The following is a 13,818-nucleotide window of genomic DNA, read 5'->3' as shown; positions in this document are numbered from 1 at the left end:
AGAGGAAAAAATAAGGGAATAGAAGTTTTCAAGGTACCACCTCTAGTGAACTGATAGGTATGGTGGAGGGTAGTATATGTGGAGAACATTAGAGTGAGAGATAATGAAAAGGCAAGAGCCGTCTGGGGCACAATACAACAGGAAGAAAAAAGAACATTAATTTTGCTAATTGGCACATACTATTCTTTTATTGTTATTCATTATTACAGTTTGTTCGCCACGTTGTTTATTTGTGTTAATTTCTCATTAGCCCTGCTGTTCTTTGTAATAAATACAATAAATATAAAAGATAATAATCCTTTACGGCACTTCCTGCCAGCACAGAGATGTTGGATTCGTACCTATCTCGTTGGTCAGCAACCCTGTCCTCCTCTTCACTTAGGGCTTCCAGTTTGTTCTTGGAGGCTTTGGCTGCATCTTTGCTCTTGTCGTCTTTCTTCTTCCCAAACCTGGACATTGCAGAAAGACACACAGATGCAACATGGTGAGTTTTAAACCACCTGAACAATCACAGTCTGCCAAATGTGCTTTCATTTCCAGGGTTTATGCACTTTAATGGAATCTTTTTGGAGACTTTTATGATGAAACAATAAACTTCACTCAGGCAACAGAGCTCACACACGTTGATGAAAGAGGCTCTTTAACTCTCACAACATGCAAACACCACACACACACACACTCACACCACCTTGCATCACATTCCCAAATGTTGATCCACACATTCACACTGCTAGCCAAACTCATTCTCACTCCTGCGCGTTCATTAGTGGCTCTGCCTGGGAAAAGACTGCTTAATGATAGATATGGTTATAATGTCACAGCAGGCACTGACAACTCGCAGCGTGCAGATGTCGGTGTGTGTGGGTACATGAAGAAGGGGTATAGTTGTCACGCAGCATATGGAGCATGAATATTTTAACATTTAGTCCAATAAAATAGCTGTTACACCACAGCGTGCTCTGTTTTTCTTATCATCTCCACCATAACGACCATCATCATCATCATCATCATTATCATTCTGGAGCTCTTGTTCTCCCATTTTACAGGCAAAATATACTTGTCACCTCTGTTCCGAGTTATAATGACTCCACTTCACACTTTCAAGAAATTAACCAAGCCTTTTCCTCTAAATATTTCATATTCCTCCCTCTCTCCTCATCGTCTTTCTCACCCTCTCCAAACTCTCTCTCTCGCCTCCTCCGTCTCACCCACCAACCTACTTCTTCTTTGCTCTCGCCCCCTCCTTCCCTCCGAGTTCCTGCTGAGCCAATCTAATGTCTGTGTTTATCTCATTAACAGCGAGGCACTTCTCATCACTGCTACAGGCTGATACGTGGCCTGCATGGTAACCCGCTGGCCTGGCCGAGAGCAGCGCGCAGCGTCGGCGCCGCCGTGAAACCTGGACAGGGATGCCATGTTGGCCTGCCACCATCCTGCAAACCAATTAGTGTTGTTTTCAGCTAATCTGCTCACCTCACTTATACCTGTTTGTGTTTTAACAGTGCCAACAGCAGGTCAGATACTCACATTGCTCATGTTCTGCTGTGAAGGAGGCACAGAGAGGTAAAATAATCAAATTATCTTATTATCCAGTCACTCTGTGTCTGTGACCTGCGTTTAAGAGCTTTATTTAAAGCTCTGAACATGGGTAGTCCACCTACACAGATGTTTCCATCTAACATTAAACCTCCTCTCGTGTGCATGCCGTGCTTGATTGAGATCTCAGTTGTGTCGCACCTGTTAGCGTGACCCTAGTTCTGTGTAACGCTCATCAAAACACCCACATTAAATGTTTTCCACACCACACAATGGTGGTGCCAGTTCATTCCACTGTCTTACTTTGCTTCATTCCAGAAAATCGTATCACATTCACACCCAGGAAACACACATCCCCTCTACAATACCATGACTACTTCTTCAGTCTGCAAGATGTGGACTTCACATGTTACAAACTTAAGTACCAAAGTTCTGATCATTTATAAGGGTACCTCAGAGAACGAGTATCGACTGGAACTGGAATTACTGCCTTGTGGCTGAATGCTTCAGCCAGTCAAGTTACATGTTACATCCATGTCTGTCCAGACCTTTATATTATATGTCGTGAAGACTTTGAAGGCACCATCCGGCCCACAAGCCATTCCAAAGCGTCTGTTTTCACTGCGCTCTGAGAAACAAAGTTCAACTTTCTAAGCGGAGCAACACACATCGCATGTCATGTGGGCAGGAACAACCAATCACACCCTTAAGATATCTTTCCTTTCTCCTGTAAGTGTCAATCTCGGTCAGAAATATGGAAGAGAAGTTCATCAGTATAGTGCAGGGATCCCCAGAGCTTTACATCTGTTCCACAGACAATATTTTGGGTCTAGCACACTTAAGAAACAAACACCAAGCAGAAGCTCTAAAATCGAGATTTCTCGAATAGGTAGTCTATTATACAGTCACCTAGCAATGTCAGATACAACCTGCCTCTGCACCCTTGAAAGCACCCAGCGCCCAATCTCTTATTTTCCAATTGGTAAAAGACGTACCCTGTGGCCTTACAAAGGACTGATAGAGCTTCGTCACCTTGTGCAACCACAAGCTCAACATCAGCAAAACCACCAAGCTTGTGGTGGACTACCAGTTGTTCAAGAGCGAACGCAAAGTTGTAGCAGTAGTTGTGCTTCAAATTCAAACAAACATAAATGACCATCAAGACGCATTGTGATCCAATCACTCAAACCACTTGCCGAGGTGGTCTGGAATGCATTTGACCACATATCTTTTGTAGCGTCAACACTAATGTCTTGACGCCTCTGTGACAAGAACATAAAAGGTAAATACATGATCATTGCAGGGCGTGGTGGTTGTTCTGATGACTTTTGGAGGTACTCACGAGAAGTTGGATGAAGTGTTGCAAGACCATCCACTGTTTCGCCCTATGGAAGGAGGCATGGTGAAATCTGCTTACTGCAATATCTCCATGACCACCTATGGTCATGAGCTCTGGGTAGTAACCGATAGAATGAGATGGCGGATACAAGCGGTGGAAATGAGCTTCCTCCATGGGGTGTCTGGGCTCTGCCTTAGAGATAGGGAGAGGAGCTCGGATATCCGCAGGGAGCTCGGAGTAGAGTCGCTGCTCCTTCGCATCGAAAGGGACCAGTTGAGGTGGTTCGGGCATCTGACTAGGATGCCTACTGGGCGCCTCCCGCTGGAGGTGTCCTGGGCACGTCCCACTGGTAGGAGGCCCCGGGGCAGACCCAGGAGGAGCTGGAAAGCGTTGCTGGGGAGAGGGATGTCTGGGGCGCTTTGCTTGGCCTGCTGCCCCCGCAACCCGGCCCCGGATAAGCGGGTGAAAATGGATGGATGGATGGATGGATGGATGGATGGATGGCAATATCTCCAGCTGTACCAACACAACCACTAACATGACTAGTATGCTAACGAGAAGCTAGCAAGATTGTGGACAAAGACCTTCTAGCATATGTGACATAGCAAAGACCAAATCTGAACACAAGTGGTCAGTTACCCAGAGACCCATGGTAGACACAAGTGTGAACGCTCTTGGTTGTCTACTTGTGTCTGGATCACTGATACGCATGATAATACTACATATACACAAGCTCATAATGCCTCTGGCCACAGCAGTTGCCAAGCGAATAAGTCCCTAGCATGGGTAAAGCTCCAAAGACACTGGATCTTACACTTCCCAAAGTAAAACTCAACAATGTATTTTCAATAGAACGCCCTGTCTAGGAAATACCCACATCTTTGGTGCTCAACGCCCCCAGTTTGAAACACTAAAGTCGAGCTAGGGTTATAGTTCAGCTAGGCCATTTACTTGAACCACTGTACTTGTCCCAGTACGCAAGCACAGGAGGGGAATCAATTTATTGACCGAAGTACGTCCGGATATGTCCCCTTCAGCTTGTTGGTATCGGACCTTTTTCTGGTTGACGAACAATCAAGGTTCGTCCAGCTGTTCCGCCACTTCTTGTGTCTCTTCAAGCAAAACCAGCATCTACAGTTTCACCCTGATCTTTGAGCCATTTTCGGAAGTTTAAATCTCTCATCTGCAACATCCTTGTTTCATCTTTATTTTGTCTCCAGGTGACTGGTACTGAGCCCTTGTTGCTGTAATGTCTTTTGCTTCCTAGAGATCACTTGCCACAGAAACAGTGTGGGCGCTGCCGCAGCCTCTTTTCTCTGCAGATTCTTTTTTTTTCTCCTTGGAACTATTTGGGTTTTCTAAGCACTCCCACATTATGCAGGAGCCAAAAGCAGACTACCAATTACCTCGCTGATAAGCATATAGAATTCAGCATTGTATAAAAGAAACATATCAGCGCCATTCAGCTAAGTATGCATCAATAGACTTATAATTATATTACACATAAATATATGATTATCCAAAAATCCCAGGTTCATCTGGCTGAGCTGGCTGATTCACCCCGCCTACACACACACACACACACACACACACATAGACAGTGCCTTAATCAACATTCAAAGGGGGCAGAGGTCCACAGTTGGACCCATCATTATATCTGCATTAATTAGGAAAGCCTCCTTTTCTCACTGCATTGTCTGGGAGGAAGACGGAAGAAAAAGGGAAGGGGGGGATGCAGAATGGGTGTGGGACTCCCAATTAGAGACATGTACCTGCCATGAGGGAGGTGTTTTTCCCCCTGCTCTCCCATTATCTTATCCCTTCTTCATCGCCAAAACTCCCATCTTTTCCCACTGCGGCGAGCCAACTGTTTGTTAACGACGTCTCATTGCTTTCCTTTTCTCTCTCTCTCTATTTTTCTTTCATTACTTGCTCTCCGCTCTTTGTTTCGTTTATTAATTCTGTCTCTTCTTAGGACAGTTTCTGCTCCGTCACTCTTTCAGAAACCTGACAGTTAATTTCCTGTTGACTGCTGCCGGATAAAGAACTAAATGACGGAACTATACTGTACGCACAAGCGGAGGTAAGCGAATGCACGAACACACTCACGGACACAAAAACAGCTCTATAAACCCAAGCAATCTGGAAACCAATATATTGCTCTCAAACGCAGGTACCAGCCACACACACTCATGAAGACAGCTATATACATCAACGCGGCGACACACACTCTGTAGGGAACTGCAAACAGTCTCATGGAATAGGACATCTCATTAACTTAGCATTATCTCCCTACACAACCACTCCATCAAACTCTCATTAGGGGGAGGTAGGGGGTCTGGGTGAGTCAGGCTGCTCTGGTGTCCCATTTAATACACTCCCCCACTGTCACAGGAGCTACTGGGAACCATTATTAGTGTGTCGCTGTCATCATTAGCCCGCCGACTCCCGCTGTCGCCCTGGCGTCACCTATGTGAGCGCGGCGTCCTGAGAGGAGACGGCAGTGGACTGTTCAGTTGGCGTTGAACTCTGGGAATGAGACTTCCTGACAGTATATTTGTCACTATAAATGAAGTGTGCTGGTTCATGTTACACCCAAAATACACCTATGATTAATTAAGGGACTAAATACAACCGTTTCACTGCTTGCGCCAGACTTTGTGCCCAGATTACGCGCCATTTAACGAGCAAAAGTGGACATGGACACACCCTAAATACACGTGCGCTACAGATCAGAAGCCAAAAATGCTTAAGAAAGATGGCACATCCACAGCCAGTGGCCTTTACTCCTCCTCTTCTTCCTCCTCTTTCCATTTGCCTGAATCTGCAAACCCAAGTCAGCCATCATCGGCGATGACTACTGCACTTTACAAAATCAACACTCTGATTTGGACAGCCAGCCAGTCGCACAGGAAACTCGCCACAGAGCCAGCGCCTGCTAAGAAACTGGACTGACTGTAATTACTACAGCTACTGTCATTCTCATTACTGTAGGAGAGGCGGAGAGGGAGGGGAGGGGGCGTCGTGCGTGCGTGCGCTCAGTTAGCCGTGCTCTAATGAGGCTCTATATGTAACACGGAGATCACAGCTAGCCAGTGTGCTGATGTCACCAACCTGACCTGTGCAATTAGCCCTTCAGGAAGGGAGGGAGAGCTCAAACTTAACTATAACACCTAATGTTCTCAAACTGCATCACAGTCCCGCAGCCACAAACTAAACATCTCTGCAGACAAAACAGCGTGACGGCAGCCTTCTCTCCATAAATCTTTCAAGAAATCATCTCCTTGTTTCCGCTCTCAAAATAAGCGGCGCTTTGTTTTCTGCGATTGTGACAACAACTCCGACGGTGTGCGGTGTGAGCTGAGTGTGCGTAGTCTTAATAAGCTTTCCTATCTGGTGCAGCAGGGAGTCGGTGGGTGGTTATCGCCGGCATGAGGAGGGACGTGAGAACGCTGTCTGGCACTGTGTGTGTGTGTGTGGAGGAAGCAATGTTTTCAGGACAAGTATTTAATTGACGTGTGTGTATGTGTGCATCACGTGTGTGAGCTCACACGCTCGCAGACTTGATGAAACTCGTGAACACCTTGCCATACAGTGTTTGAGGTGAGGCACAAACACACACAAGCGAAAGCTCGACACAAAGTGAAATACACGACGGCACAGCAGAACATGAAGGGCCCTCTGTGAAGAAGCTGGTTGAACATGGAGAGGAGATGAGAAGTCAATGACACAGGTCGAAACTTTGACCCCGTCGTCACATTCGTCACTGACTTGGAGGAGTCAAGCGATGAAACTTTGCAGCCTGAGGAAGAGGTGGCAGCCTACATCGAGTCCAAGACACCCAAGGAGGATCCTTTGAGGTTTCATGGTGGAAGGAGCGTGCTGAAATGTTTCCTACCATGGAATGTTTTCGCCATCCCGACGACGAGCACAGCCAGTGAAAGAGATGTCTCCTCCGTTGGGTTTGAGCCCAGCTTAATGTTAGTGACTGTAGCCTGTGTGTGTTTAACCACAGTTGCAGGTGGGTGCGGCTTTGACGTAGACATAATGATGGGTATCGTAGACGAGGGAAAAATATTTTGAAGAAAAACTGTCGATGTTTTTTGCCATGATTTTCATATTAACTTAGAAGTAACCTTCACAAGGAGGTAGGCACGTGCAAGATAGTCTTGGTGTCTGAAATTTGGTGTGCATCTTATCTTAAGAATATCTCTAAGGTGATAAAAACATGCTCAAAAGTTAAACCACTTTTAAACAGAACACAGATTTCTTGCAGCAGGTTCAATGTGTTCAAAGGAAAACGGAGGTGGAAAACAGCTCGGACCAAGTGAGAAAACTGGCTAAACATCCTATTTGTCTTGGAAAATGAATGCAAGTAAGACACAGAGGCAAGAAGAAAAGCAGCGTGTCTGAAAAAGAAAAGAGAAAAGCTGAAAAAGAATGAGTAAGTTAGAAAAATAAAAAAAAGAATTAAATGAGCAAGCCAGAGAAAGTGAGAGCAGGCTAAATAGCCTATCTGCCTTGGAGAATAAACGAGAGACGCTAAGAATAAGAAGAAAAGAGAGGAAGAAAAAAGAAGTGAGAGAAAAGAGGAGAGATGGATGGGTGAGCCAAAGCTCCCGTGAAAGTGCAGCTCGGCTGGGGAGGAATAAGGAGCTTAGGAATATATAGAAGCAATGCAGCTGCGTTCAGAGGCACGGGGAGAACAGTTAATCAGCCAAGCAGAAATGTTATCGCAGTAATTAGATTGCTCTGTATGTATTTGGAGAGGAGCGCGCACATCTCAGCGGAGTTTGCAGAAAAAAGGGAGAAAAGAGGGAGACGGATAGAGGGAGGGTGAAAGAGAAACAAACCGAGGAGCAGACGGAGAGAGAAACGGGAGACACACAGAGAGAGATTAACACTACAGAGAGTTGTGATGTAACACGGAGCCTCCTTCTCCTGTTCTGGCAACGCGGCGCTGCTTCACGGTGAGACTAGTCGGAAAATATTCCCGGCTTGAAATAGACAGAATGACATTCGCAGCAAAAAATAGACAACAAGCTCTCTTTAAAATTGGTGTGGTTTCCTAGTGGAACTGGGGATCAGGCTACAAGTCGACTGTCACCGAACAACAAGGTCAAGCCGGGCCGCTGAAACCCCCCTCCTGTGACTGACGGCGCCATCAGCCAATCCTGGCCTCTCTGCAGAAAGCCCCATCTCATAATGAAAACAGCCAGCAGGTCCTGAGTTTTCCCCACTGGGCATAATTAAATCTTTTTATCTGACTTCCTCTCCATATGCCCTGCGCCGCATACCAGCAATTTGGCCCAAATCAGCTTCCATTAATGGCTGATATTAGCAGCCACAGGACTAAAAATAAGACGGAGAGACTGTGAGAGATAAAACTGCAGCTAAGGAAGATCCACCCGATGCTAATCGCAGTTAAAACAGCCTCACTTAGAACACATTAATAATGTAGGGAGGTAGATGCGAGAGGAGGATTCATCCGTTAGTTCTTATTTTGATATTCAATTCTTGAAACTCCTTCAACTGAGACATGCACAGCAAGTGCATGAGATGATTTGCAGAGGAAGCACGGGCCTCGCTACTGATATATAACGGTCAAAAAGGGAGGAATCGGTTTAATTCCCTTTTTAAATGACTCTGATGTAACACCTGGAGGAGACAAGGTGGAGGCAGACAGGCAGGTATGAATACACAGCAGGTTGTTCTCACGGGAGCACGGAGCAGATATGGAAAGCCCTTCTTAATCAACGCCTGGCCAGTCCCCAGAGTACTGATCCTTCAGTCAGACAAAAGAGTGAGTGATAGAGGGAGGAGGGAGGGAGGTGCCAGGAAAGGGAATAGGGAAGGACTGGATGGGAGAAAGGAAAAACAAGGAATAAAAGGTAGACAGACGAGTATGGGAGAGAACAAGCTGATGCAGGAGGGAGGGAGTGCTGTGCCGTCCAGGGGTGCCTGCTGAAATATGGGCTTCCCTTTAATCGTTTGCATTCTGATTTGTATATTTTAGCAATTCCACAAGAAAAAGAGAAGAAAAAAAATCCGTCGCCACTGGCAATTTGTCTTGTCTTTCCTCTTCCCTTTGCCTCTTCTGTCAGGGATGCCATTAATATTTAACGAGACCGCTGGGCTACACGCTTCATTCTCACACCCTGCCATTGTGGAGGGTGGCTGATGTTTTGCCTGTGTGAGCGTGTGTGTATACAGTCCAAAAACAGCATCAGCAACCGGGTGGTAAGTACAGTGACTCCTCCACCCATCTAGTCCCAGCCCTAGCCCTAACTCCTAACCCTAACCCTACCTACTGTGGATGGGGGTTAGCAGCAAAACGTATTTTAGCCACCTAAAAAAAAGGCCTACCTAAAAAAAGGCTGTATCAGTCTAAATGGACGAATGAGAGTATTTTTCAATGCTTGACTTTCCTCTGGCACTACATTTTCTCAACTGTAGAACTTCTGTATTCCTACACATAAGTGCAACTGTTCAACACACTGCAGGCCGGCTGTTTGGATCAGACCTTGAGTGGTTTATGGAGGATAAAAACGCGACAAAATGCTGTTCATTGTGGAGACCAGATGATACCTTGAACCAGAGGATAGGGAAGAACTTTTGAAGGCAGTGACTAAACAAGCTGAAAGAGAGAGAGATGCGTACGAATACAGAAGTTCTAGGGTTGAGAAAATGTGGCACCAAGGGAAAGGGGCTGTCTGACAGCAAGGTTAAGTGGTGAAAATATTCTCAGTATAGCATACATTTTAATTTAAGGTATTGACTATTCGGGGTGGGCCTTTTGTTAGGTCGCTAAAACCTGGTCTCATTCCGAAGTCGTCGAAAAGCGGCATTTGGTGAGTGACTTGCAGCATCAGACACTGACAAATAGGCCATTCATTAAAGTCTGCTGGTCGCTGTTATTGTTTAACAGTGCCCGGTGGCATAGGGGGGATATGTGACGGGACAACAATGAAAGTTAAGGGGGTGGAAGTCCGAGTAGGGCGGGCTGGAAGGGTGGTGGATGGGTCCAACAACTTTCATCCGGGAGATCGGTGTTCACTTCCAGATTGTAAAGCCAAACCCTGTTCTTTTTTCCTACACTCAACCATGTGCTTTGTTGCCCACACCAAACCATGCAAACTGTACATTTCCTGTGAAAATGGAGGTGAATTTTGAAAACAGACGATGCATGTAAAAGGCAGAAGTTGACACGACGTCCCAGAACGACTACCCTTCAACGCACTCAAGGTACCTTGCGCATAATAGTTCACCATGGAAAGTCCATGACCAAACGTCGATATGTGACGAGGTCAGAGTGAGAATGTGTTGCTAAATATACATTTTGCTGCAGACCAGGGGTGAGTCATACCACAATACAAGAAACGCACATGAGTAAAAAGGTAAAAGGTCTGCTTTAAATGTGGGGATTAACGGGAGGGGGAAGGGCGCATGATGAGCACAGCCAAGAAGAAGAAAAAGACTGGAAGAAAAAGAAGTACCACCTGTCTTTTGACCATGGTGCACTGATGACGGAGGATGCACTGAGGTTCTTGCTTTTAAAAACTCCTCAACTCAGTGTTAATCGTTGACATTATCATACATCTACTGTAAGTAATACACTGACTATAGATAAGTAGCTCATACAACTCCACTTCAACAACTCTTAAGTACCCTTTTAACACATTTAGAGTCGAAAAAGTACACACATTATTTTAATTCATGTAGATAGTTTAGGATCCAGCAAAATTAGAGCTTTTAATGCGAGTGGAAAAATGTTTTGACACCATAACCGCATAGTGTTGGTGTATTTACTGCTGAAAAATCTGTGAACTCTGCAATGCTTTTTCAAAGTTCTTAACATTTTCCCAGCTGGAGGCTGGGGAAAAGGCTAGGTCACCAGATGAGAGCCATTGGCAGACTGGGAAAGGTTAGACTCTTGGCTCCTCCGGCCCTCCGCACATCCTCAGACAAGAAACACTTAACCTTCTCCGTCTGGAAAGCAGAGGTCACGCTCTGTGTGTGTTTTAGTGGGAGATGAGGAGGCAAGGAAAGACACAAGTGTGTGTGTTCTTGCATGTGTGTGTCATTAGACATTAAATGGCAGAGGAAGCCCATCCATCACTCATGGCATGAAGATGACTGAATAGGACATAACCGCCATTGGAGGTGTAATCGCTTCCTGGCGCCCTCATGCTTTGAGTGTATGTGTGTGCGTGAGTACGTAAGATCAAATGCTAATTGGTCATGACTGTTTCCTGTGGCCACATGAATACCTTTAATTGGCCGGTGAGTGATGGGCAGTCGGCCGCTGAAATGCCGCTGAGCTGTCTGGCCGATACGAATGTGTCTGCACTTCAAAGCGTCCCTCCCTCAGGGTCAATTCAAATGTCATAACTCGATAGGAATTGATGGATCGTGAAACTGATCAACACAAATGGAAGTCTCGGCTCACTGTCTCATTTGATAATTACCTTACAGGCAATAATTCACTGTACAAATGTGCGTATCATGTTCCTCGCTCGAATGAGTCACAGACGTTACCGGTAGAAATAAAAATTTTCTAAATGAGATCCGGGCCGTTTGAAAAATGTGACAGCCAAAGGCAAAACTCGAGAGGACATTACCGAGTGATTAGCTTTCTGAAGATTGCTCCTTGCATAATAGAGGATGGAAATCAGTATTAATAACTACAATTACCACCTCGCAGTTGTGTGCCGCCATGAACCAGTCAAGATGCACTTAGAGTTTCCAATCATGTTTGTGAAAACGTGGATGCCTCACACACACAATTCAATATCTGACCAATTGTCTCTCCTTCTGTTCCTGAGTTATGGCGTTGATTTATGGCCAGAAAAGGGTTTCTGCAGAACCTTATAATGTCACCATGAAGCTGACCTTTGCCTTTTGGATAAGTAATATCACTTCATCATATTATCTATTAGACTTTGTGTTAAATTTTGTCATAATTAGGGTATGACTTTTTTTTAAATATGGCCCAAAACATGTCTTGGGAGGTCACAGTGACCTTGACCTTTGACCACCAAATTCTAATAAGCTCATCCTTGACTGAAAGTGGATGTTTGAGCCAAATTAGAAAAAATTCCCTTCAGGTGTTCTTGAGATATTGTGTTCATGGTAATAAGATGGATGAAAGGTCACAGTGACTTTGACCTTTGACCACCAAATTCTAATCTGTTGATTACCTGAGTTCAAGTGGTCATTTGTGCCAAATATGAGAAAATTCCCTCAAGGCCCTCTTGAAATATCACATTCGCGAGAATTTGATGGCTGCAAGGTCACAATGACCTTGACCTTTGAGATCCAAATTCTAATCAGCTCATCCTTGACTGGAAGTGGACGTTGGTGCCAAATTTGAAGAAATTCCTTTCAGGTGTTCTTGAGATATTCTGATCATGAGAATATGATGTATGAAAGGTCACAGTGACTTTGACCTTTGACTATGAAAATCTGATCTGTTGATTCTTGAGCCCAAGTGGACGTTTGCTCTTAATATATAGAAAATCCCTCAAGGTCTTCCTGGGGGTCTCACTCATATAGTGGTTAGAGCACTCGTCTTCCAGGTCACAGGTTCGAATCCTGCTGGGGTCGATGTCAGCAGAGGCATGCGGTCCCAAGAGGTTCCCACCGCTGAATCAAGCGGGATCAGATTCCTTAAGAAGGCTTCGGGATAAAAGAGTAACTCCAGAATCTGAGTCAAGTCCTCAACGGAGGCGTGTCTCAAGCCTGTTGTAAACAGGAGGTTCCAGACGTAAAAAGCTGAGTCATTCCTCAAGGTGTTCTTGAGGTATATCATATGTACAAGAATGAGACGGAAGAGGTCACAGTGACCTTGACCTTTGACCACGTAGATCTAATCGGTTCATGGTTGAGTCCACATCGAAATCTGAGCCAAATTTGAAGAAATTCCCTTAAGGTGTTTTGAGATACCAGGTTAATGAGATGGGGAGGGATAGAAGGAGGGAAAGCCTGAGAACGTAATGCCTCCGTCCACGGCTATAGATAACGTTGTGGACGAAAGAAGTTAAAAATAAGAGTGCCAAAATGAAATCCTCCAAAACTTCCAGGGAAACTCCAGGAGAGGAGGGGGTAAACAAGCTGTTTGAAGCCTATGAATAAAGCAATTAATTCTTCAACTGCTCTGGTGGAGCCACGTCACGGTCAAACTGCAGAGGAGTGAGTCGGCATCCCCGCCCTCCCCCTCCTCTCCCTGCTGAGGAGCGGAGCTGTAAATAAGAGAGAGCCAAACGGTGTGGCTGAAGAAGAGGCAGGTGTAGCCAGGGCATGAAAGACAAGGAACATAAAAGCCTTCTGTGCGAGAAGAGAAGGGGGGAGATTTCAAGGGGAAGCGTGAGTGATGTAGAGAGAGATGGAGAGCGAGGGAGGGAGGGAGGGGCGGGGAGGCCTGTTGTGACTGCCCCTTTATCAGCTGATATATATGCATGAGGATTTCCTCATCATCTCCGCCGTCAATTCCCCATCCCTCTGATATTTGACTGACAGCTCACATCAACGCCAATAAACCCGCACATCATTTCAGGAAAGCTGCCCATCGCGCTGGATGGAGGGGAGAAAACGGAGGGAAAAAAGTTAATTTGTTTTCCGGCGGCTGCCGACGGTGATAGCGCCCGTGTCTGTTTGCCTCCATGGCAAAGTTGTAAATTAGAATTATGCCTCAATAGAGGGCACAGGAAGCTGCCTCTGCTATGCGAAAGCTCATTTTCAACGACTGGAAAAATACTTGGCAGCTTTTTATATTTAGGGCGGCGGGAGTCTCGGAGGGAGCAAATTGGGCACAAATCTGAATTATGAAGAGAAAAAAAGAAATAGCTGTCATCTTAAGACTACCTTTTCTCTATGAAGGGTGATTCACTGCTCGCTGTTAACAGTATTTCAATGTTACGGCACATTCTGGGGGTTGAGAGATT

General features: G+C 45.5%; 1 protein-coding gene across 2 annotated transcripts in view; it reads right to left on the bottom strand.

Annotated features, from left to right (window-relative positions):
* Positions 1-13,818, bottom strand: part of pard3ba (par-3 family cell polarity regulator beta a) — a 206,772-nt gene that overhangs the window by 57,861 nt on the left and 135,093 nt on the right. For both annotated transcript variants that reach the window (XM_050063013.1, XM_050063014.1), the window contains one exon: positions 342-449. In XM_050063013.1, coding sequence (XP_049918970.1) covers positions 342-449 — 108 coding nt within the window. The remainder of the gene's footprint in view (positions 1-341; positions 450-13,818) is intronic.

This window comes from Epinephelus moara, chromosome 15 (assembly GCF_006386435.1).
Source record: "Epinephelus moara isolate mb chromosome 15, YSFRI_EMoa_1.0, whole genome shotgun sequence".
Classification (NCBI taxonomy): Eukaryota; Metazoa; Chordata; class Actinopteri; order Perciformes; family Serranidae; genus Epinephelus; species Epinephelus moara.
This window is presented reverse-complemented; position numbering and strand designations above follow the sequence as displayed.